Source organism: Lutra lutra, chromosome 5 (genome assembly GCF_902655055.1).
Source record: "Lutra lutra chromosome 5, mLutLut1.2, whole genome shotgun sequence".
Lineage (NCBI taxonomy): Eukaryota > Metazoa > Chordata > Mammalia > Carnivora > Mustelidae > Lutra > Lutra lutra.
In genome coordinates this window covers 30,862,005-30,887,826 of record NC_062282.1, presented here as the reverse complement: position 1 = coordinate 30,887,826, position 25,822 = coordinate 30,862,005, and the positions used below count along the sequence as shown (strand labels likewise).

General features: G+C 42.4%; 1 protein-coding gene across 1 annotated transcript in view; it reads right to left on the bottom strand.

Moving 5' to 3' along the window:
- The window catches only part of EGFLAM (EGF like, fibronectin type III and laminin G domains), a 200,753-nt gene that overhangs the window by 47,751 nt on the left and 127,180 nt on the right, over positions 1-25,822 (bottom strand). The window contains exons 8-11 of the mRNA XM_047729084.1: positions 3,648-3,763; positions 2,757-3,075; positions 2,001-2,101; positions 777-877 (exon numbers count right to left, since the gene is read on the bottom strand). Coding sequence (XP_047585040.1) covers positions 777-877; positions 2,001-2,101; positions 2,757-3,075; positions 3,648-3,763 — 637 coding nt within the window. The remainder of the gene's footprint in view (positions 1-776; positions 878-2,000; positions 2,102-2,756; positions 3,076-3,647; positions 3,764-25,822) is intronic.

Genomic DNA, 25,822 nt, shown 5'->3' with positions numbered 1-25,822 from the left:
GCCAGGCACTGCTCTGAGCACTTTTGTGTATTCATTCATTTCGTCCTCACAAGAGTCCTAGGAGGAAATGCGGGCTCAGAGAGGTTAAGTCACTTGCTGAAGGTCAGGCAGCAGAGGAATGGTGCCATCAGGACCTTAACCAGTGCACTAGGGACAAGGACAAGGCTGATCCTCCTTGGTCATTCTCAGATAGCTGCTGTGTACACCCCCATGAGGGTGGTTCAAACCCTCGCACCTCCACAAAACTTGGCCCCAGAAAACCCCTCACCCTGAAATGACCAGGGCTGAGGAGGAGTGCCAGTCTGCAGCCCCGGGGCGGGGGTTGGGGGGATGCTGAGCCAAGGATGGGCTTTGAGCCTCTGGGAACCCTCAGGAGGCTGTAGGCTCCTATCTGCTCTCTGTGGCCATCAGTCGTATTTGCCACAGGAGACGAGAAGATCCTGGCCTCCTTTCCGTCACATCTACTTGAGCTCGGGAAGCGAAGGGACTGGATTGCTTGGGCTCACTGTTGCAGTCACCAGACCTACAACCGTGCCTGGTATACTGCAGGGGCTCCAGAAGAATATCCTGTTGAATGAACGGACTGAACTCAAGCTTCGAGGTGGACCTGTGTTCCTGCTATGCCACTATTCAGTAAATTTCTCCAGGCTCGCCTTATATACATCGTTCCTTTATCCGCAGGGACCCATTCCATTTATATTTTACTCACACTATAAAAATGTAAACATAATGTAGGATGGTATTAACAAATGTGGGGGGGTTTTGGTGGGAGTTACCTGAATTGGAGTGAGCGTCGGATGATGGCCAGAGACATGAAATCGCCTCTCCCGTGTTCATTCTCCCCGCAGTAGAGCAGTAAGCCATCCTCCGCCTCTGCCTAGTGTACAAACAAAAGCCACACGAACAATGAGCACCACCTGGAAACACTCATGACTGTAGAACCTGAGTGTTCTCTCTGTGGCCCTATTTACAAAGGGGTGAGCACACGGACTCCAGTGAACTCCCAGGTCCCAAGTCTCTGCTCCTTTCCAGTGAACAAACGGCAGCGATATAAACAGGGTGTGAGGAATGGCAGCGAGTTTGGGGAAAGCTGGCTCTGCCCTCCTCTCCCCTTGCTTGGTGGGTCCCCCAGCAGAGCCTCAGGAAAACCATGTGCACAGAGACTATGGGCAGAGAGGCTGTTTGTATGTCCATCAAATTCTATTTCCACCAAAGAACATTCTTTTTTTTTTTTTTTTTTTTTTTTAAAGAACTCCTTTTTACTTCCCTCCCTCTGGAGAAGGGTGCGCATTTGCTTCTTTCCTTCTGTTAGGGGAACAGGCTGATAAAATCTGCCCTGCTGCTAGACTAGGTTGTTTTTACCCTTGTTGGCTGCCCTAGACCGGGACAGATCATCTTTTGGACACTCAACACTGTGACCGTGACCTCAAAGGGGACTTGTTTCCAGATCACCAACCCTTGCTGTGCTGAGATGCCCAAAAGAGTAACTCTAAGCTGAAGTCCTGCACTGAGATCTGATTTGTTGTTGATTCAGGTCAGAGAGCATCCATTGGGCTCTCACTACGTGCAATGACTGTGTATAGAGCAGTGTTTCTATGCATTCAATTACAGTCATAGCAAGGACGGCAGACATGTGAGCTCCCTTTACAAGGGATTTTGGAATGGGGAATTCGTTATGACTCTGAGATCCCAGTCTGTGAAGAGTCACCATGATGAGCCACAGGGCTGGGATCTACACGCTCTCACTGGCCAGCCAGCCACTTCTGTAGTTAAGTAACACACAGAACCCACCCTCCGCTCACTGCACCCTTGAACGTATGAATGTGCCCATCGTTCTTGCTACCCGGTGAATGTGTTTAAGGACAGACTCTGTGTCGTATTTACTTTTGCTATATACCTCCACACTTCTCGCACTGCCAGCTCACCCCACTTGATAGGGCCCAATGCCCAGCTAAGATGTCCGTCCAATAGGCATTCATCAAACAACTAATCCTTCTTACCCTAAATTCAAGAGTAATTTGAAACGCCTGATAGGAGTTCTTCAGAGGCTCAAAAGTTACATAGGAGTGGCCAAAGAACTGAGGATACTGTATAACAATATCTAAAAAGAGAAAAAGACAACATAAAAGCATACTATATGATTTCCTTATTTGTTCAAGGGCAAAAATCAATATAAGCCATTGCCTAGAGGTCATTAAGTGAAAACCCCCCAAATCTGTTACACCTAGCTTATTATCTTCTCTACTTTTGACACCTATGATTCTGATTCTTGGGAACTTTGAGCTTCTGAAATTCTTAGGGAAAAACTAGAGATTATTAACTTGCTACCCTAAAAAAGAAATCAATAATTTCAAGACCACTGACACCTGCCTTCTAGCTGGATATTTGTGTGATATAAGTTGGCTCAATTATCATCTTTCTTAACTTCATGCCCATGTTTCAGCAGCACTTTTTCAGTAGAGATGTGATCCAAGTAAAGTCTGCCTCCCCAAGGTGTCGTTAGGATTATTTATTAATTGCTCCAAAAATACTACACGTAGAAACACATATAGAAACAGGGCGCTTTTCAACTAGAAGCAATGGAAGTGGCCTTACGTTTTTCCTGGACAGCTAACTTAATTATGAAGACATAATCAAGGTGCTTATCTCAGGAAAAAAAAGGGCTAGAAGGAACCATGTGTGGCACACAAAACTGCCTTCTGGGTCCCACTGGAGCCAACCTCCCCACCACATTCTTCTTCCCACCAAGGGCTTACCTTCTGAGCAGCTCACACCACCTTTGCCCAGGTTGCAATGGCACCGTGAGCCCCCCCAGGTGTAGTCATTGATACAAAAGCTGTCAGCAGAGCAGATCATTTCATCACAAGACATGTCAAAGAGCCTTGGCATTATAGCCATGCCCTTCTTCCCTTTCCTCTCTGCTGGAGTGGGCTGGGGAGCCACCATAGTCATTGGGAGAGATGCTAGAGTAGGGGGGACAAGCCTCGGAGCAGTCTTTGGGTTTGACCTGTGTTCCTTCTTGGATTCCACCAAATATTTCCTATTTCCTCTTTTGAGAGCAGGAAGTGGTTTCACCTAAAGCCAGAGAAGAGAAAGGGTTTAGGTTTGACACAGAGCACAGTGTTTAGATAGCCTTATTTATGGCTGATGTCTAATAATTGAAAATATGGTCAGTTTTGTTATTTCTCAAAACCCTAGAATGTAGAACCCATTTATGGTTAAGCACTTGAGGCTCAAGGATTTTAAGTACCTTTCCCTATGCTATTTAGAAAATCAGTGATAAAGCTGATAGTACATGATTTTTATTATTATAATATCACAAAGATTTATTACTTTGTCAAGGAATTGTTCATTTCCTTCTAATACCTGACTTTATACATGTCTACTTGGTGGGAAATCTAAATATGGTTCTGCCAGATTGTGAAGTCAGCAGGCAGGGGCTGGCCATAGGACATTCACATGGTCGGTCCCTAGTTACTATGAATTTATGAGCACCTTGAGCCTAATAGAGAAAATAAATAAGTGTTAAGAGCAAATGGGCCAATTTAAGTAAGTCTGAAGTAAAATGTTCACGGTCCATTGGTTAAATTGCCTTGTTGAGCATGAGAACAAGAACACCCAGGTTTTACGAGCGGAGATTTGGTTACCTCCTCAAAGGAGACATCCAAATCTAGGTAGTTTTCAAATCCATCATCATCTTCATCGACTCCCATGTCGATCGTATAACGGGATCCATAGCGGCCACTTCCTGCTTCTTCGGGGCCTTCGGGGAGAAAAGAGCACAGGCTGTCAGCATACGTCTTCCCTCCCTTTTCTAGCCTGAGCCATATACAGAGAGCTCCATCAAATGGATCGGGATGTGTTGGAAACACACAAAGAATTCAACACAAGAGAGGAAGCCTCAATGACCAAAAAATAAAAAAAAAAAAAGTTTCATCTCAGAAGGACTAAGGAAATGCCAATTAAATACCAGAAAGATCTGCCATTTTATACCGACAAGATTGGCAAGAAAAGTAAATGTTGGGCCATAAAAGACTATTACAAAGGATGGGCTCCATGAGGACTCTTCATACCCTGATGTTTGATGTATACAACCACTTTGTAAAAATTCTTGGAAATAAGGAGATAATGTTCACACCTTTTTTTTTTTAATTTTTTTATTTTTTCAGCATAACAGTATTCATTATTTTTGCACCACACCCAGTGCTCCATGCAATCCGTGCCCTCTACAATACCCACCACCTGGTGCCCCCAACCTCCCACCCCCCACCCCTTCAAAATTCTCAGATCGTTTTTTCAGAGTCCATAGTCTCTCATGGTTCACCTCCCCTTCCAATTTCCCTCAACTCCCTTCTCCTCTCCATCTCCCCTTGTCCTCCATGCTATTTGTTATGCTGCACAAATAAGTGAAACCATATGATAATTGACTCTCTCTGCTTGACTTATTTCACTCAGCATAATCTCTTCCAGTCCCGTCCATGTTGCTACAAAACTTGGGTATTCATCCTTTCTTTTTTTTTTCTTTTTTTTTTATAAACATATATTTTTATCCCCAGGGGTACAGGTCTGCGAATCGCCAGGTTTACACACTTCACAGCACTCACCATAGCACATACCCTCCCCAATATCCATAACCCCACCCCCCTCTCCCAACCCCCTCTCCCCATCAACCCTCAGTTTGTTTTGTGAGATTAAGAGTCACTTATGGTTTGTCTCCCTCCCAATCCCATCTTGTTTCATTTACTCTTCTCCTACCCCCTCAACCCCCCCAATGTTGCATCTCCTCTCCCTCATATCAGGGAGATCATATGATAGTTGTCTTTCTCCGATTGACTTATTTCACTAAGCATGATACCCTCTAGTTCCATCCACGTCGTTGCAAATGGCAAGATTTCATTTCTTTTGATGGGTGCATAGTATTCCATTGTGTATATATACCACATCTTCTTTATCCATTCATCTGTAGATGGACATCTAGGTTCTTTCCATAGTTTGGCTATTGTAGACATTGCTGCTATAAACATTCGGGTGCACGTGCCCCTTCGGATCACTACGTTTGTATCTTTAGGGTAAATACCCAGCAGTGCAATTGCAGGGTCATAGGGTAGTTCTATTTTCAACATTTTGAGGAACCTCCATGCTGTTTTCCAGAGTGGTTGCACCAGCTTGCATTCCCACCAACAGTGTAGGAGGGTTCCCCTTTCTCCGCATCCTCGCCAGCATCTGTCATTTCCTGACTTGTTAATTTTAGCCATTCTGACTGGTGTGAGGTGATATCTCATGGTGGTTTTGATTTGTATTTCCCTGATGCCGAGGGATGTGGAGCACTTTTTCATGTGTCTGTTGGCCATCTGGATGTCTTCTTTGCAGAAATGTCTGTTCATGTCCTCTGCCCATTTCTTGATTGGATTATTTGTTCTTTGGGTGTTGAGTTTGCTAAGTTCTTTATAGATTTTGGACACTAGCCCTTTATCTGATATGTCATTTGCAAATATCTTCTCCCATTCTGTCAGTTGTCTTTTGGTTTTGTTCACTGTTTCCTTTGCTGTGCAAAAGCTTTTGATCTTGATAAAATCCCAAAAGTTCATTTTTGCCCTTGCTTCCCTTGCCTTTGGTGATGTTCCTAGGAAGATGTTGCTGCGGCTGAGGTCGAAGAGGTTGCTGCCTGTGTTCTCCTCGAGGATTTTGATGGATTCCTTTCTCACATTGAGATCCTTCATCCATTTTGAGTCTATTTTCGTGTGTGGTGTAAGGAAATGATCCAATTTCATTTTTCTGCATGTGGCTGTCCAATTTTCCCAACACCATTTATTGAAGAGGCTGTCTTTTTTCCATTGGACATTCTTTCCTGCTTTATTGAAGATGAGTTGACCATAGAGTTGAGGGTCCATTTCTGGGCTCTCTATTCTGTTCCATTGATCTATGTGTCTGTTTTTGTGCCAGTACCATGCTGTCTTGATGATGACAGCTTTGTAATAGAGCTTGAAGTCCGGAATTGTGATGCCACCAACTTTGGCTTTTTCAATATTCTTTGGCTATTCGAGGTCTTTTCTGGTTCCATATAAATTTTAGGATTATTTGTTCCATGTCTTTGAAAAAAATGGATGGTACTTTGATAGGAATTGCATTAAATGTGTAGATTGCTTTAGGTAGCATAGACATTTTCACAATATTTATTCTTCCAATCCAGGAGCATGGAACATTTTTCCATTTCTTTGTGTCTTCCTCAACTTCTTTCATGAGTACTTTATAGTTTTCTGAGTATAGATTCTTAGTCTCTTTGGTTAGGTTTATTCCTAGGTATCTTATAGTTTTGGGTGCAATTGTAAATGGGATGGACTCCTTAATTTCTCTTTCTTCTGTCTTGTTGTTGGTGTAGAGAAATGCAACTGATTTCTGTGCATTGATTTTATATCCTGACACTTTACTGAATTCCTGTACAAGTTCTAGCAGTTTTGGAGTGCAGTCTTTTGGGTTTTCCACATAAAGTATCATATCATCTGCAAAGAGTGATAGTTTGACTTCTTCTTTGCCGATTTGGATGCCTTTAATTTCCTTTTGTTGTCTGATTGCTGAGGCTAGGACTTCTAGTACTATGTTGAATAGCAGTGGTGATAACGGACATCCCTGCCGTGTTCCTGACCTTAGCGGAAAAGCTTTCAGTTTTTCTCCATTGAGAATGATATTTGCAGTGGGTTTTTCATAGATGGCTTTGATAATATTGAGGTATGTGCCGTCTATCCCTACACTTTGAAGAGTTTTGATCAGGAAGGGATGCTGTACTTTGTCAAATGCTTTTTCAGCATCTATGGAGAGTATCATATGGTTCTTGTTCTTTCTTTTATTAATGTGTTGTATCACATTGATTGATTTGCGGATGTTGAACCAACCTTGCAGCCCTGGAATAAATCCCACTTGGTCGTGGTGGATAATCCTTTTAATGTACTGTTGAATCCTATTGGCTAGTATTTTGGCGAGAATTTTGGCATCTGTGTTCATCAAGGATATTGGTCTGTAGTTCTCTTTTTTGTTGGGATCCTTGTCCGGTTTTGGGATCAAGGTGATGCTGGCCTCATAAAATGAGTTTGGAAGTTTTCCTTCTATTTCTATTTTTTGGAACAGTTTCAGGAGAATAGGAATTAGTTCTTCTTTAAATGTTTGGTAGAATTCCCCCAGGAAGCCGGCTGGCCCTGGGCTTTTGTTTGTTTGGAGATTTCTGATGACTGTTTCAATCTCCTTACTGGTTATGGGTCTGTTCAGGATTTCTATTTCTTCCTGGTTCAGTTGTGGTAGTTTATATGTCTCTAGGAATGCATCCATTTCTTCCAGATTGTCAAATTTGTTGGCGTAGAGTTGCTCATAGTATGTTCTTATAATTGTCTGTATTTCTTTGGTGTTCGTTGTGATCTCTCCTCTTTCATTCATGATTTTATTTATTTGGGTCCTTTCTCTTTTCTTTTTGATAAGTCTGGCCAGGGGTTTATCAATCTTATTAATTCTTTCAAAGAACCAGCTCCTACTTTCGTTGATTTGTTCTATTGTTTTTTGGTTTCTATTTCATTGATTTCTGCTCTAATCTTTATGATTTCTCTTCTCCTGCTGGGTTTAGGGTTTCTTTCTTGTTCTTTCTCCAGCTCCTTTAGGTGTAGGGTTAGGTTGTGTACCTGAGACCTTTCTTGTTTCTTGAGAAAGGCTTGTACCGCTATATATTTTCCTCTCAGGACTGCCTTTGTTGTGTCCCACAGATTCTGAACCGTTGTGTTTTCATTATCATTTGTTTCCATAAATTTTTTCAATTCTTCTTTAATTTCCTGGTTGACCCATTCATTCTTTAGAAGGATGCTGTTTTGTCTCCATGTATTTGGGTTCTTTCCAAATTTCCTCTTGTTATTGAGTTCTAGCGTTAGAGCATTGTGGTCTGAAAATATGCAGGGAATGATCCCAATCTTTTGATACTGGTTGAGACTTGATTTAGGACCAAGAATGGGATCTATTCTGAAGAATGTTCCATGTGCACTAGAGAAGAATGTGTATTCTGTTGCTTTGGGATGAAATGTTCTGAATATATCTGTGATGTCCATCTGGTCCAGTGTGTCATTTAAGGCCTTGATTTCCTTGTTGATCTTTTGCTTGGATGATCTGTCCATTTCAGTGAGGGGAGTGTTAAAATCCCCTACTATTATTGTATTCTTGTCGATGTGTTTCTTTGATTTTGTTATTAATTGGTTTATATAGTTGGCTGCTCCCACGTTAGGGGCATAGATATTTAAAATTGTTAGATCTTCTTGTTGGACAGTTCCTTTGAGTATGATATAGTGTCCTTCCTCATCTCTTATTATAGTCTTTGGCTTAAAATCTAATTGATCTGATATACGGATTGCCACTCCTGCTTTCTTCTGATGTTCATTAGCATGGTAAATTCTTTTCCACCCCCTCACTTTAAACCTGGAGGTGTCTTCGGGTTTAAGATGAGTTTCTTGTAGGCAACATATAGATGGGTTTTGTTTTTTTATCCATTCTGATACCCTGTGCCTTTTGATTGGGGCATTTAGCCCATTAACATTCAGGGTAAGTATTGAGAGATATGAATTTAGTGCCATTGTATTGCCTGTAAGGTGACTGTTATTGTATATTGTCTCTGTTTCTTTCTGATCTACTACTTTTAGGGTCTCTCTTTGCTTAGAGGACCCCTTTCAATATTTCCTGTAGAGCTGGTTTGGTATTTGCAAATTCTTTCAGTTTTTGCTTGTCCTGGAAGCTTTTAATCTCTCCTTCTATTTTCAATGATAGCCTAGCTGGATATAGTATTTGGCTGCATGTTTTTCTCATTTAGTACTCTGAATATATCATGCCAGCTCTTTCTGGCCTGCCAGGTCTCTGTGGATAAGTCTCCTGCCAATCGAATATTTTTACCATTGTACGTTACAGACTTCTTTTCCCGGGCTGCTTTCAGGATCTTTTCTTTGTCACTAAGACTTGTAAATTTTACTATTAGGTGACGGGGTGTGGACCTATTCTTATTGATTTTGAGGGGGGTTCTCTGAACCTCCTGAATTTTGATACTTGTTCCCTTTGCCGTATTGGGGAAATTCTCTCCAATAATTCTCTCCAATATACCTTCTGCTCCCCTCTCTGTTTCCTCTTCTTCTGGAATCCCAATTATTCTAATGTTGTTTCGTCTTATGGTGTCACTTATCTCTCGAATTCTCCCCTCGTGGTCCTGTAGCTGTTTGTCCCTCTTTTGCTCGGCTTCTTTTTTCTCTGTCATTTGGTCTTCTATATCGCTAATTCTTTCTTCTGCCTCATTTATCCTAGCAGTGAGAGCCTCCATTTTTGATTGGACCTCATTAATAGCTTTTTTGATTTCAACTTGGTTAGATTTTAGTTCTTTTATTTCTCCAGAAAGGGCTATTATATCTCCCGAGAGGGTTGCTTTAATATCTTCCATGCCTTTTTCAAGCCCGGCTAGAACCTTGAGAATCGTCATTCTGAACTCTATATCTGACATATTACCAATGTCTGTATTGATTAGGTCCCTAACCTTTGGTACTGCCTCTTGTTCTTTTTTTTGTTGTGAATTTTTCCGCCTTGTCATTTTGTCCAGATAAGAGTTTATGAAGGAGCAAGTAAAATATAAAAGGGTGGCAACAACCCCAGGAAAATATGCTTTAGCCAAATCAGAAGAGATCCTGAATTGTTAGGGGGGAGAAAGGGGATAAAAAGGGGTTCAGAAAGAAAGAAAAAAAAAAGAAACTATTAAAGAAAAAATATAAAAAGAGGAAAAAAATATATATATATTAGATAAACTATTTAAAAAACGTTAAAAAAGAAAACGGTAAAAGTTAAAAAAATTTAGCAGAAGAAGAGAAAAAGAAAAAGAAAATTGAAAAAGAAAAAAAATTAAATTAACTGCAAGGCTAAAAAATCATGGGGAGAAAGCCATGAGTTCCGTGCTTTGCTTTCTTCTCCTATGGAATTCCACCGCTCTCCTTGGTATTGAAACTGCACTCCTTGTTAGGTGAACTTGGTCCTGGCTGGGTTTCCCGTTGATCTTCTGGGGGAGGGGCCTGTTGTAGTGATTCTCAAGCGTCTTTGCCCCAGGCAGAGTTGTTCCGCCCTTACCAGGGGCCGGGCTGAGTAATCCGCTCGGGTTTGCTTTCGGGAGCTTTTGTTCCCTGAGCGCTTTCAGTAGAGTTCCAGAGGACGGGAATGAAGATGGCGGCCTCCCGGTTCCGGCCCGGAGGAGCCGAGAGCCCGGGGCCCCACTCCTCAGTGCGCCCCGAGAGAACAGCGCCCAATGACTCCCGTCACCCTGGCCTCCGGCCGCGCTCCGAGCTGACCGAGCCTGCGACCGGTTCAAGGCAACCCCGAGCTGAGAGTCACTCCTCGGCTCTGTCTCTGTAGCCGGCTTCCCCGTTCTAATACCGGTAAGCTCTGCGACACTCAGACACCCCCAATCCTTCTGCGACCCTGCGGGACCTGAGGCCGCACTGACCCTGCCTGGGCTTCACCCCAGTTAAGCCTCTGGAGCGATGTCCTCAGCGGAACAGACTTTTAAAAGTCCCGATTTTGTGCTCCGTTGCTCCACCGCTCGCCGGGAGCTGGCCCCTCCCCACGCGGTCTATCTTCCCGTGGCTTTGGATTCACTTCTCCGCCAGTCCTACCTTTCAGATAGTGGTTGATTTTCTGTTTCTAGAATTGCTGTTCTTCTTCTCTTCAATCTCCCGTTGGATTTGTAGGTGTTTGCAATCTTTAGATAAGCTATTTAGCTGATCTCCCGCTACCCGAAGTAGTCTCAGCCTGCTACTTCTCCGCCATCTTGACTCCTCCCCCCCATGTTCACACCTTTTGATGCAGCAATTTCACCCCAACTTACAAAATCTGGAGAAATTCTCCCACATGTGTACCAGGACATGTTCCAAAACACATTCACGGCATCAGAATTTATCATTGTAAAAAACATTTCAAATTTTCTATTTATAACAACTAGTAACACCCTAAGTATCTGTCAACAGAGAATAGATAAGTGAATTATACTGTATCTATGGAGTGGAACACTATATTGCAGAAGAAATGAAGGAATGAGTATGTAAATGCATCGACATGGCTCTCATTATTTCACGCAAAAAATGCAATTAGCAAAAGAACATACCCAGTTTGATGTCATTTATATAAAATTCAACAGCAAGCAAATTTGATATATTATTTAGGAATATACAGAGATATAGATATATGTACATATATAGAATTATATAGAACTAAATATATGTATTTCTATGTAAATATGTATCATTTTAAACATATATATTGTTCTCCATATTTTTATATGTTTTAAACTCATAAGCAAAGTAAGACCATAAATACCTGGGGGAAGTTAGAAGAGGGTAGTGAATGAGCTGCAGGACAGAGAAGCCTCTGAGTGCTCTGTTAACAGTCTTTTTCTTAACACAGGTGCTGGGTACCTATGAGTGTTCATATTACCTTTACATGAACCCTTGGTGTATGAAATATTTCATTACAATTTCTTTTTTTCTTTTTTAAAGATTTTATTTATTTGACAGAGAGAAATCACAAGTAAGCAGAGAGGCAGGCAGAGAGAGAGGAGGAAGCAGGCTCCCTGCTGAGCAGAAAGCCCGATGTGGGGCTCGAACCCAGGACCTGGGATCATGACCCGAGCCGAAGGCAGCGTCTTAACCCACTGAGCCACCCAGGCGCCCCTCATTACAATTTCTTTAAAACAAGAAAGAGACGTTGCACTAGAGAAAACGCCCCTACACCCAGCAAAAGCGGGCCCTACATGGGTATCTTGGGTGCCACCATTTCCATCCATCTTAGCAGGACAATGGGATCTTTGAGAACTGGAAGGTGGGCTGAGAAAAACTCTTAGGAGACAATAGATGACATTATCCTTTGGGGGATGGTCATAGCAGTCCTGCCTTAGGTGCACACCGGTGGCACCCCCTAGGGTATGAGAGTCTTCCCAGTGCTGCTCCATAGCACCCCCATTTCCTCCCAGTTGGTTGGGTCCTAGGTACCAACTGCCTACACACTGGGCACTAGCCCTTTGAGCAGAAACAACTCTGGCAACAGAAACTAACTTTTAGGTTGTCAATGCCCATCAGACCTTCAGTGTTTGGATGACTGGCTAGAAAAAGGAGAGGAAAGGATAGGAGGGAGACATGGAAAAGAGAAACTGAACTTAAAGACATTCTGCTTTCAGAATAAGCTGAGCCGAACACCTTTCTTATAAAAGCAAACTCACCCTCCTTTAGGGAAGAAAAAAAAAAAAAGCAACCAGATGAAAACAGAGTTGAAGGACATGCGGAAAGAGGGTGTGGGAAGCCTTCTCTGTGGGCACAGGGTCGACCAGAAATCTCTGGACCAGGAAGAGCCAGACGGCAGTGGGCAGGTAACATAGAGACAGCAGGGAAGGAGCCCTTCTCAGGTGTTCAAGCACATTTTGGTGAAGGTGGGATAACAGAGGGGAAGTGGTGTTCTCACCACCTTCACTTTAATTCCCGGTAGTTTTATTTAAAATAGCCCACATGGCAGCTGAAAATTCAAGCCTGTTGATTCCAGGTTTATACCTGGATGCAATTCTCCTAAGCCACCTGCGTCCAGCCGGCACAGCCATGTGCCAGATGTCTTCACATAAAAAGCCAGGAAGCCTGTGAACACAGCTTTCCTCTCTCCTGTCTCTCTGTAGCTATGCATCTTTCTACCTCTCTCAACTCTCTCTCTTTCTGTGGGTCCTTTTCTCACTCTCCGTTTCCACGTCTGTCTCTCTCATAGATTCACAATGGTCAGATTAAGGAGGAAAGAATCCATTTGGCAATAAAAGAACTATATAGCACATACATGAAGACAGCTGGGTTTTGTCTCCAGGGAACTGGTCTCTCTCTACCCCCAAGGAGTTCTCCCTGCCCTGTGCACAGTCTCGCCATTCTTTTTTTTTTTTTTTTTTTTTTTTTTTTGGATAGAGAGAGATCACAAGTAGGCAGAGAGGCAGGCAGAGAGAGAGGGGGAAGCAGGCTCCTTGCTGAGCAGAGAGCCCGATGTGGGGCTCGATCCCAGGACCCTGCGATCATGACCTGAGCTGAAAGCAGAGGCTTTAACCCACTGAGCCACCCAGGCGCCCCAGTCTCGCCATTCTTGTACCATGTTCATCAAAGTCAAGATTCTCTTCATGTCATCTTATGATACCCTATCTGAAAAACAAAAACTTTCAAAGGCCACCACAAACTACAAGATAAATCCTAGGCTCTTGGTTGCAAGTTCAAGGATCTCAATGGTAACCCCTCCTTTTCCTCCTTCTTTCCCTCATCACCATCATTTATTGAAACCTACCGTCTCTCCATGATTAATGGGTATGGTTGCGTGCATAATGTAACCCATTTCTAAACTTTACAATAATCCTGCAAAGTACTAACGGTTAATTTCACTTTGTAGATGAGTAAATTGAAGCTCAGAAAGGTTAAATGGCTTGACTAAGATCAAAGACCTTGTAACTGGCCAAGCCTCACTCAGAGCCAGGTCTGTCTGGTTGCTCCTTTCCCAGATGCCTGTCCAAGAAGAAGCCACTGTGGAGGTGGAAAGAGCCTGGGATTTGGAAAATTAACACTTATGACCAGTTTTACTGTGCCAGGAACTTTTCATACATCATTTCTATTAATCCTCAAAAATTTCGGTATTGTGGCGCCTGGGTGGCTCAGTGGGTTATGTTGGGTCGGCGAGCTCCGGGAGTGCAGGAGGAACAATAGAAATGACCAGAAATGACCGCCTGTCCCCACCCTCTTCCAGTCTCCTCCCCTCCCCTTTCCTTCACCCTTGACTCTCCCGCCAAAAGGATGTATGCCCAGGTCACGTCTCCATAGGTAACCCGATACCTATGCAGGAAACAGATAAAAGACCCCCGCCAACTCCCTCCCAGTGCGACTTCCCCCACTCCCCTTTCCTGAGTGGAGGAACCTCACCCGAGGGTGCCCACCTCCTCCGGGCACAACTTTCCTGGCTCCCCTTCTCCTGAGCCCTGAAACTTAGCCAGAGATTGCCTTTAATAAATCTTGCCTTGCGCCTACCTCGCCTGGTGTCGTGTTTATCTCACCTATAAAACCTTACAGGTTAAGCCTCTGCTTTTGGCTTCAGCCATGATCTCGGGGTCCTTGGATCGAGTCCCGCATCGGTCTCTCTGCTCAGCGGGCAGCCTGCTTCCCTCTCTCTTTCTGCCTACTTGTAATCTCTGTGTTGAATAAATAAATAAAATCTTTGAAAAAAAAGTTCTGTATCGTTGGTATTATCATCTCCATTTTACCATGTGAAATAGAAGCTCAGAAAGATTAAATAACTTCCTCAAAGGCACGCAGATGGTAAAATAGCAAAGCTAGAATTAGAATCTTTGCTTTCTCTTTTGACTACATCATACTACTTATAGTCTGACTCCAAATTGTGTTGTCAGCATTTTTTTCCCTCTTCCAAAGTCCTGATGGCCAAACTGGCAGAGCAGTTGTCTCCTTAATACATCCTGTGTTTTCTTATCCCAAGATTGGTTATTACTTTTTTTCCACACTGCCACCTTTTCTTTCTTTCCTATAGCCTACACATAGCTTACCTAGACTTCCAACTGCATGCACCCTATGGAGACACAGCGGAATGTTTATCATCAAAAGGCCAAAATCAAGCGATATTTTAAAAAGAGAACATCAGACACTTCTAGAGAAAAGAAGGTGATTACACACACCACACCACACACACACACACACACACACACACACACAGAGGGATATGTGCCCCTAACTCTGAGCTTAGAATAAACTTCCATAGCTTGAAAATATCAACAGATGTTAAAAATTTTATTCCCACCTCTGAACTCCTGGCCCTGGAATGCTCCCCTTGTTTTTCCCAACTGAGTTGTGAACCCCTTGAAGGCAGGACCCATAATTTTAGGCTTCTTGAAAGACCTTTCCATTATCTATTTAAGTCCATTTAAGTAACACTTCACATACTTTAAAGCTGAAGGAGACCTTAGACTCTATCCAGTCCAAATTTCCCATTTCATAAATGTGTAAACTGAGGTCACAGAAGACAAGTGACTTGAGATCAAGGTCATGCATCTCATTGGATGATCTAGGATCAAAACTGGATCATATGACCCCTAGTTCAATATCTGTAACACCTTACCATGCACTTTCTCGTGCCAAATATCTAAGATATTTCAGCCAGAAGAAAATGAAGACACTGAGGTTGGGTGTAGGTAGCTGAGGTCTCCTCCTGCCCCTTAGCCCACCTAGGATGTCTGTCTTGAAGGAAACTCCTTAGAGAAAAGGACCATGGATGTGTTGCCATAGCTATGAAATGGTACCATGATGAAAACGGAAATGATGCTAGATTCTCTCTTCTTTCTAACGAGTAGAATAAAGCATGTATTATTCACTGGATAAGGTCCTTTGGTATTTATAAAAACTGCTCTGTTTTGACATGATATTGCATATATCCTTGAAGCTAGAGGTTACTCTTTGTTTTGGGGAAATGAAGGGTATGAGATAAGAGTGGGGAAAGGAGTATAGAATTATAAGGACTCAGAGTCAAATAAATTTTTACCTCTATTAGTAAGAACTTAGAGATCGGCTAGCACAAGTCCATTTTACAGATGGGTAAACTGAGGCTCAGAAAGTCCCTGTGACTTGTCCAAAGAGACAGCTGATTAGTGACAGAGCTGATCCAGAATTCTGGGCTCCCAATGCTGCTTTCTACTACCCTTTACAGCATCTCAAATTCCCTATCCCTCATCATAACCTGGGCTGATAGTCACTTCCCATTTTTAATAGGAAGGAAAGGAGCACAACATGACTGGAAAAAACATGGGATAAAATTCTCTGCTCTTGTTCATGGATGGCCCCACCACCTCAGAGTTCAAATTCATGGCTTACATGAAGTTTTTACCAATGCCATTTCTAAGTGAACATGGAATGCACGGTCGGAGATGGTGATAAGAATTATCTCAGTAGCCTGGGGTTATTGTAATTAAAGTGCATAACTTATCTCTTTCCACTTGGTACCTTGTTAATTAGGAAAAGAGAACATTAAAAAGGAGACATTTATTTAGAACCAGAAAAGTCAAACCACTGACTGAATGCAAAACAAGTTCAAGGGTTATTCTACTCCAAGAAAAACTAAGCACAAAATAAAAATTACCACTAACAAGGGCGATTTATTTGGCAAACACCTGTATGTTTATTTCTTATTTTTTAAAGATTTATTTATTTCAGCGGGGGCACACATGTGGGGGAGAGATAGAGGGAGAGAGAATCCTGAAGCAGACTTCCTGCTGAGCACAAAGCCTAACTCAAGGCTCAATCCCAGGATCCTGAGATCGTGGCCTGAGCCAAAATCAAGAGTCAGTTGCTTAACCAACTGAGCCACCCAGGCGCCCCTGTATGTTTATTTTTATAAAAGCATCACAAGTGTTCTATAAATAGTGAGTTTCTCTGATGTATCAACATGGTGTAGTTGGAAATACCCCTGGTCACAGAATCCAAGTAATTAGGAGAGGGACACAGATGACTATTTGACCCTGGGCGAGACACTTAGTCTCTCTGGGTTTCATGTTTTCTAATAAAACAAGGAATGGGATTAGACTGATGACCTATAGGATCCTTTCCAGCACTAACATTCTGTGACCCTGAAGTTTACACTTTTGATTTAGACATATTGTTGGTATCTGTTACTTCAAGCAAGGTTTGAAAAAGAAACAACTGGGGAATTTCATTTATGTGGATGAAAAAGAAAAAACGGAGTTAGTTCAGCAAAGAAGTTAAAGGCTTTGGGAACTGTGGCTTTGTGTTCAATATTATAACCCTCTTAGAAGATAGGATATCATTTATTAGAATTCATCTTCATTCATAAGGACCAGGTTATATGATGTCCTTCTCTTTTTTTTTTTTTTTAAGATTTTATTTATTTGTCAGAGAGAGAGGGAGAGAGAGCGAGCACAGGCAGACAGAATGGCAGGCAGAGGCAGAGGGAGAAGCAGGCTCCCCGCCAAGCAAGGAGCCCGATGTGGGACTCGATCCCAGGACGCTGGGATCATGACTTGAGCCGAAGGCAGCTGCTTAACCAACTGAGCCACCCAGGCGTCCCTGATGTCCTTCTCTTAACAGCTCTTGACAATGGATGAGAAAGGAATACTTATTCCCCATGGAAGTTGGAATCATGCAGAGTGTTCCCCAAAATACCGTTGGATTCTTGTTCAACCCTTTTGCCTCCCTAAAGAGGTAGAGACAGTAGCCTAACTCTGGATGGAAGCATTTGGTTTACATTTCTGAACTAAGTGAAGCTAATCTATCAAAGGACCTGGGGGTGGGAGGTGGAGTTAGGGGCAAATTTGGTCCCTCCCACCTCCCTTCTCAACCTGGAAAAGTGGAACACAGTGACCTGGGCAGGTGTGACTTCTCTGCAGATGCAAACTTTCCTTCTAGTGGGCTCTCCCCTAGTCAGAGGAGTTCGCAAACCCACTTTGTACCTTAGAGTAAGCTACATTCCCTGCCCACCCTTCATCGGAAATAAGGATGGTATTCATCGATAAGGATGGCAATTTGATTCTTTATCTGCTGACTACATTGTCTTATTTCTCAGTTGATTCAGAAAGTGGACAAAGAGGATACATGTTTTTAACTGGGCTTCCTCAACACCTCAACTCACCAGAACAAGAATGGTTGGAGGACAGGGTCTCCCATGAGACAATGTGTCAAGGATGGAAACTGGGTCATCTCCTCCAACACAAATACTCAAGATTCAGTTGGTTGGATGGAAAAGTGACAGGTCAGCCCCATGGCCTTTGGCCCTTTAGAGATTCTGTGTTACTGCCAGTTCAAGCCCCATCTCATACCAATTTATTCCTTCGCATCCTGCTCCAGCCAGAAAGAATATTGGTTCTTCTTTCAATTTGGGAAGCACATCTGCTTTCTCCTGCCTCAGGATCTTTGTACATGCTATTCCCTGTGCCTGCGCTTGGAGATCATCCCTCATTGCCCATCTTTTGCCTTTTTAAATTCTTATATCTCTGCTTAAAATCACTCTCTTAGAGATGATTTCTCTGCACCCCAGATAAGGTCAGCTTCTCTTCCTGTATATCCTCATAGATCTCTCTTTATTACATTATTAATTTGTGATTACATATTTATCTGTGGAATGATTTCATAATTGTGACTCCCACAATAGATTGAAAATGCCAAATGCCTTGAAGAAGGCAATATTGTCTACATCGGTTTCTACTATAACACCAAACCTTGCTCACTCCCTGACACACTGTAGGAATTTTGTAAAATGCATACGAAATAAAAAGAGTGAACTTCTAAAATAATTTAGGCATAATAAAAATATATGACTATAGCATTCATCTGGATTCTTAAATAGCAAAACTCAAGGCACAGGAGGACCGAATAAAGGGGTTAAAAATCTATCAATAATTCTTTCCAAGATCTTCAAGAAATCGTTCCATAGACCTTTCTGGAAAATTCATCCATACCCTGTGCCCCTTCAGGGGTGGGTCTTCCAAGCATTTAAGTTGCTTTGGTTTGGGCTATATGATTTAGGTGAAGTCAGTCCTGCCACCCGGGCCAAAAATGATGGAACCAGGATCTAGACCAGAACCTAAGACAACCATATGCAGACCATCCACCTCTGAGAAGCCTTTTGTGAAAATCTCCCAAAAGGAGGGCTTCATATCCAAGGGCAAGGCAGATATTTCAACCTAAATCCTTTCTCCCTTCCCTCTTCTCTGTAGATGCTACAGGAGCTAAACATTGGATTTCTAAGCCTCCTTTGCACCTAGGGGTGACTGTGAGGTCATCTGGGTCACTAAGATGTAAGGAGAAGTCTTCTGGAACTTTTCTTTCTACTGTGTTGTCTTTGGCAGTGAGGGTGGTTGTGATGGCTGGAAGTTTAGTGCATTCCTAACTAAAATGAATGGGGATCAAATGACACAATTAGACCCTCTCCTTGGGAAATGTACCCACCAACTATGTGCATGCTGAGGGGTGGGGCACAGAGCTCCCCTGTGATCCCTTGGGAGAGACTTCTGGTTCTGCAGAAAATTAGCCTGCTCAATATCAGACTCAGCAACATGGGATTCAGAGCGTCTACAAAGATGCGGGATGGTTTCCCTTGCTCCTTCCTTTCCCCCAAATAATCTGCCTGAATGTTTTCTTCCAACCTGAATAGATCTAACTAATCCAAGGTGTGTTTCTATCGTGGCAGGAGTGGGGTGTTGGGAGAGAGCATGGTAAGTACCAGCCATGGGCAAATGTGTTTGCTCTTTCCTGTTCCTGCTTCAGGAAACTCTCATCTGACTGTAGCTCAGGATGATATCCCAGGCACCAAGTGACTTCTAGAACCCTCACCGCAAAGCTTCTCTGACTCCTTTATCTTTATGCGCACATGCACGCGCGCGCGCACACACACACACACACACTCACACACACAAGGTACACCAACTATGCATAACCCCTGTGGGGTATTGCCTTTTGAAGAACATAAACCAGTCAACCAAGCACAAGCCACTATATCTCTCTCCCTCAGAGCCTTCCTTTCTAAAGATAATGGGGTCGTGTAAAGTTAAGCAAATGGCCAGAAACCAAGGTATTAGGCACCTACTTGTTTGCTACCTGCTGAAGGAGGAGACACGCAGGCAAAGCATAATGTAAGAGGTGGCTGTAAACACGGCAGGAAAACCCAAGGCCAGAGTTTCATCACGCTGTGCTAGAAATTTCAAACTTGGAATCTTTGTGGCTTCAAAGAATAATGAATAATAATTCACTGACAACATTCTGTGGCAATACCTCTGGACTCAAGAAGGAGTGGGCACTATTTAGGTAGGAAACGAAAACATTTCTAAGGAGCCAAAATGGTGGCCGGCACTTAGAATTCAGTGTTATGTATACAGCAGGCACTCAATATGTATTTGTCAGATAAGAGAAGGAGTGAATGACCAAATGTTCTCTTTAAGAGCCAGATCTTATAGTGAACTCTGCACATGGTAAATACAAAATGAATGTTTTTTGAAAGACCCCAGTTTTCACCTGGTTAATAACAAAGCTCTAAGTGTGTAGCCAGTCACTTCCCCCTGGAGTTTAGTAGCAAAGAAAACTACTGTCCAGAGTGTCAGGAGGATCTGGCTTAAAAAGGGAGATCTCTCTCTTTCCCTCTCTCCCTCTCTCCTTTTCTCTCTTTCCGTGGGATAATCTGCCAGTCTATATCAAGCATTTGAGTTATTCAATTTTGTAATCCTATTAGAAATCTATCTTTAAAAAAGTAGTTACAAATTCTCATTATTTTTCTTATTTTATTTATTCGACAGACAGAGATCACAAGTAGGCAGAGAGGCAGGCAGAGAGAGAGGAAGCAGGTTCCCTGCTGAGCAGAGAGTCTGATGCGGGGCTTGATTCCAGGACCCTGGGATCATGACCTGAGCTGAAGGCAGAGGCTTCACTGAGCCACCCAGGCGCCCCACAAATTTTCATTATTTTTTAAAATTATTTTAAATTTCACGGCATGTGATATGCTCATGGAATGATATTATGCTTGAAAAAATGGAGGTCATTGGCCCTCTTCACATGAGCAGTAGAGGTAGAAGCAGGTTGGAGTTGGCTGAACAGTGCAGAGAGGTCAAAAAAAGTGGTAACAGTAAATGTAAACAACACAGTAACTCTAGCTTGAAGAAAAACAGAGCAACCAGATGGGAGGGGGAGGGGCTGTGGGGTCAAGGGAGTCTTTTCTGTAAGGATGGCATACATGTTTGTGTGCTGATGAGAATGATTTCGAAAAGCTGGGAGCAAAAAGACGAATCCTGTAGGGAAGACTGGGAGGAGCAAACACAAAACATGTATCTGGTGTGACCACCAATGGGCTGGTACAAAACGGGGCTGAGCTCATACCCTGCACTTGGGACCCAGGAGCTAAGAGTCGAGAGCGAGAGGACAAAGAGGACATGCAGTCTGCTGGTCTAGTGGGAAGGGGGACACGCCTGCAGCCACCGCACAGGACGACTGATGCTGAGGGTGAGAGTGCCACCATCGCAGTGGACTTCCTGTGGTCTTTGTAAAGTGACTTCACATTTGGGCATCAACTGTGGCCCAGTTCTCTTTTAGGTATTGTGATTACCAGCTGGTTTAAAACAGAGATGGTTCTACCTTCTCATTCCACCTCCTAAACTTGAAACATGATGCTAGCAGACATTATCACCATCATAAAATCCTATATTTGGGGCACCTGGGTGGCTCAGTGGGTTAAGCCTCTGCCTTCAGCTCAGGTCATGATCTCGGGGTCCTGGGATTGAGCCCCACATCAGGCTCTCTGCTCAGCAGGGATCCTGCTTCCTCCTCTCTCTCTGCCTGCCTCTCTGCCTACTTGTGATCTCTGTCTCTGTCAAATAAATAAATAAAATCTTTTTTTTTAAATTCTATACTTGATTAAATGGTTTTTCAATAAGGAAAGCAAAGCAGGGACTGGATCACAAAGTTGGAGAGAGTTTATCACCAACAGACCCTTAAGGATTTACTGAAAAGTATACTTCAGGAAGAAGGAAAGAATAAGAAGGAGGGCACGTATTGCATGGTGCACTGGCTGTTATACATAAACAATGAATCTTGGAACACCTCATCAAAAAAAAGCAGGGGGGGGGGCGCCTGGATGGCTCAGTGGGTTAAAGCCTCTGCCTTCAGCTCAGGTCATGATCCCAGGGTTCTGGGATCGAGCCCCGCATCGGGCTCGCTGCGCAGCAGAGAGCCTGCTTCCTCCTCTCTCTCTCTGTCTGCCTCTCTGCCTACTTGTGATCTCTGTCTGTCAAATAAATAAATAAATAATCTTTAAAAAAAAAAAGGCTGTAAAAAGTAATAGGCAGAGAAACTCATAAACATCTGGAAAAATCTAAATAAGCATTACTGTAAGAAAAAGTGTCTAACCTGTGGCTACTAAACAAGGTAGGACGAAATATTGAGAGAGAACATATTAAGACAGGAAAGAATTGACTTAGATTGAGGCTGCTAAGGTCCTTTTATTGTTTGTGATGAGAACAATAGATATTAACTTCAGACTATGAAAGATTTTTCTTTTAAGATTTTTTTTATTTATTTGAGAGAGAGAGAGTGCTCATGCACACATGTGCACACGGCAGGGGGAGGGGCAGCGGGAGAGACAATCTTAAGCAGATTCCCCACTGAGCGGGGAGCTCAACACAAGGCTTGATCTCATGACCCTGTGCTCATGACCTGCCCTGAAACCAAGAGTCCAAAGCTTAACCAACTGAGCCACCCAGGTGTCCTATAAAAGTCTGAAAGTTAACAATTCTGGGGTGGTAAATAAAAGAAAGTATAATTCATCCCAATAGAGGGGAAAGAAGAGCGAAGAAAAAGGGGGGCTAAGAAAGGAGGGCTAGACATGACGTTTCAATCCTGTGAAAAACAGGAAAGAGGTGACAAAGATTCTCCCCAATACCAAATAAAGAAAAAAGCAGAGTAAAAAACACAAAGTAAAATGGTAGAAATACATAGAACATGTTAACAATTATAATAACTCTAAAAAAACCCCCAAACTTCGGAGGGGGAGACAAACCATGAGAGACTGTTCTCTGAAAAAAAAATGAGGGTTTTGTGGGGGGTGAGCCTGGTGGTGGGTATTAAGGAGGGCACGTATTGCATGGAGCACTGGGTGTGGTGCATAAACAATGAATTTTGGAATGCTGAAAAGAATAAAATAAAATAAAAAATATATATATTTTTAAACCCTGCCATTTAAAAGATGGTGCTTGTCAGACTGATTTTTACCAGTTAAATATATTATTTTGAGAAAGTACCTACAACATAAGATACAGAGAGATAAAAGTAAAAAAATGAAAAAGATACTTTAAGCAATAGCTAAAATGAAACCAGTGTATCTATATTATCTCTGAACAACATAAACTTTAAAAGAGAAGCAGCATCATTTATGTTAAAAATGGTTGTTAACTAATGATTAAAGGAACCACCAGGAATATAAGATGATTCTAAGCTTGTATGTACCTAATATTACAACCTCACATATATATCAAGAAAAAGATTAAAAGAAGTACAGGGAGATATAGTGGGAAATTTTAATTTATCTCTCTCAATAACTAATAGATCAACTGACAACATAGAAGTTTAAACAACGATATTAGAAAGCTTGATCAAGTAGACATATATAGAACCCTAGACACCAAAATAAGAGAACACACATTCTTTTCAAAAGCACAAGGGAAAGGTACATGAAAAGAAAATTGTGTCTACAAAATAAAAAAAAGAAAGAAAGGAAGAAAATTCCATAGATTAAACTAATTTAAAACAGCCTTCCAAGTACAAGAAACCAGAGAGTAAGTGTAACAAAAGTGCACTAAAAGACTTTGGAAAGATCCAAATAAATGAATGAGATATAACATGGCCCTGAATTGGATGAGTCTATATCACAAAGATACCAATTCCTCCAGAATTAATCTATACATTTAAACAGAACTCAACACAATTTTGACTTTTAAAATCTCAATAGAGTTTTTCATGGTATTAAAAAGTTGACTCTAAAATCTATATTGAAGAGGAAAAGGTCAAGAAAAGACAATTTTGAAGAGAATGAGGTAGAGTAGAATTACTTACCAGATATGATTCTATATACCTGCAGAAATTAAGACAGTGTGGTATTGACAGAGGGAAAAGGAATAGACTATAGAACTCAGAACCAGATCCAAATGTGTGGAGATCTGATATACAGAAAGATCCCATTACAAATCAAGAGGAGAAAGGATTAATGATTCAATAATTGGTGCTGGGGCGACTGGTTACCTATATGAAAAAAATGTCTATATATTAAGTTAGTTTCCTATTCTCCATGCCTAAAAGTAAATTTCAGGTAGACTGAGACCTCAAATATGAAGAGCAAAATTTTCAAATATGGGGGATAAAACAAAATTTTGCTTAAGGACCTTGGAAAAAGGAAGTCGTTTAAAAAAAAACCACATAAATCATAAAAGAAAAATTGAGATATTTAACTACTTTGAATAAAATAATTTTGTTCATTAATGGATACTGTAAGTGAAGTGAAAAGTAAGTCACAGGCTAGCTGAAGATATTTGCAACACACATTACTAAGGGCTAGAATCTATATGTATATATTAATGCTTATTAATATTTACAAAGTAGGGGGAGGAGTCAAGATGGCGGAGAAGTAGCAGGCTGAGACTACTTCGGGTAGCGGGAGATCAGCTAAATAGCTTATCTAAAAATTGCAAACACCTATAAATCCAACGGGAGATTGAAGAGAAGAACAACAGCAATTCTAGAAACAGAAATCAACCACTTTCGGAAAGGTAGGACTGGCGGAGAAGTGAATCCAAAGCTACGAGAAGATAGACCGCGGGGGGAGGGGCCGGCTCCCGGCGAGCGGCGGAGCAACGGAGCAAAATCAGGACTTTTAAAAGTCTGTTCCGCTGAGGGACATCGCTCCAGAGGCTTAACTGGGGTGAAGCCCAGGCGGGGTCAGCGCGGCCTCAGGTCCCGCAGGGTCGCAGAAGGATCGGGGGTGTCTGAGTGTTGCAGAGCTTACCGGTATTAGAACGGGGAAGCCGGCTACAGAGACAGAGCCGAGGAGTGACTCTCAGCTCGGGGTTGCCTTGAACCGGTCGCAGGCTCGGTCAGCTCGGAGCACGGCCGGAGGCCAGGGTGACGGGAGTCATTGGGCGCTGTTCTCTGAGGGCGCACTGAGGAGTGGGGCCCCGGGCTCTCGGCTCCTCCGGGCCGGACACCGGGAGGCTGCCATCTTCACTCCCGCCCTCCGGAACTCTACGGAAAGCGCTCAGGGAACAAAAGCTCCCGAAAGCAAACCCGAGCGGATTACTCAGCGCGGCCCCGGGTAAGGGCGGTGCAACTCCGCCTGGGGCAAAGACGCTTGAGAATCACTACAACAGGTCCCTCCCCCAGAAGATCAACGGGAAACCCAGCCAGGACCAAGTTCACCTACCCAGGAGTACAGTTTTAATACCAAGGAGAGCGGCGGAATTCCAGAGGAGAAGAAAGCAAAGCACGGAACTCATGGCTTTCTCCCCATGATTTTTTAGCCTTACAGTTAATTTAATTTTTTTTTCTTTTTCAATTTTTTTTCTTTTTCTCTTCTTCTGCTAAATTTTTTTAACTTTTACCGTTTTCTTTTTTAACGTTTTTTAAATAGTTTATCTAATATATATATATTTTTTTCCTCTTTTTATATTTTTTCTTTATTGGCTTTCTTTTTTTAATAGTTTCTTTTTTTTTTTTCTTTCTTTCTGAACCCCTTTTTATCCCCTTTCTCCCCCCTCACAATTCAGGATCTCTTCTGATTTGGCTAAAGCATATTTTCCTGGGGTTGTTGCCACCCTTTTATATTTTACTTGCTCCTTCATAAACTCTTATCTGGACAAAATGACAAGGCGGAAAAATTCACAACAAAAAAAAGAACAAGAGGCAGTACCAAAGGTTAGGGACCTAATCAATACAGACATTGGTAATATGTCAGATATAGAGTTCAGAATGACGATTCTCAAGGTTCTAGCCGGGCTTGAAAAAGGCATGGAAGATATTAAAGCAACCCTCTCGGGAGATATAATAGCCCTTTCTGGAGAAATAAAAGAACTAAAATCTAACCAAGTTGAAATCAAAAAAGCTATTAATGAGGTCCAATCAAAAATGGAGGCTCTCACTGCTAGGATAAATGAGGCAGAAGAAAGAATTAGCGATATAGAAGACCAAATGACAGAGAAAAACGAAGCCGAGCAAAAGAGGGACAAACA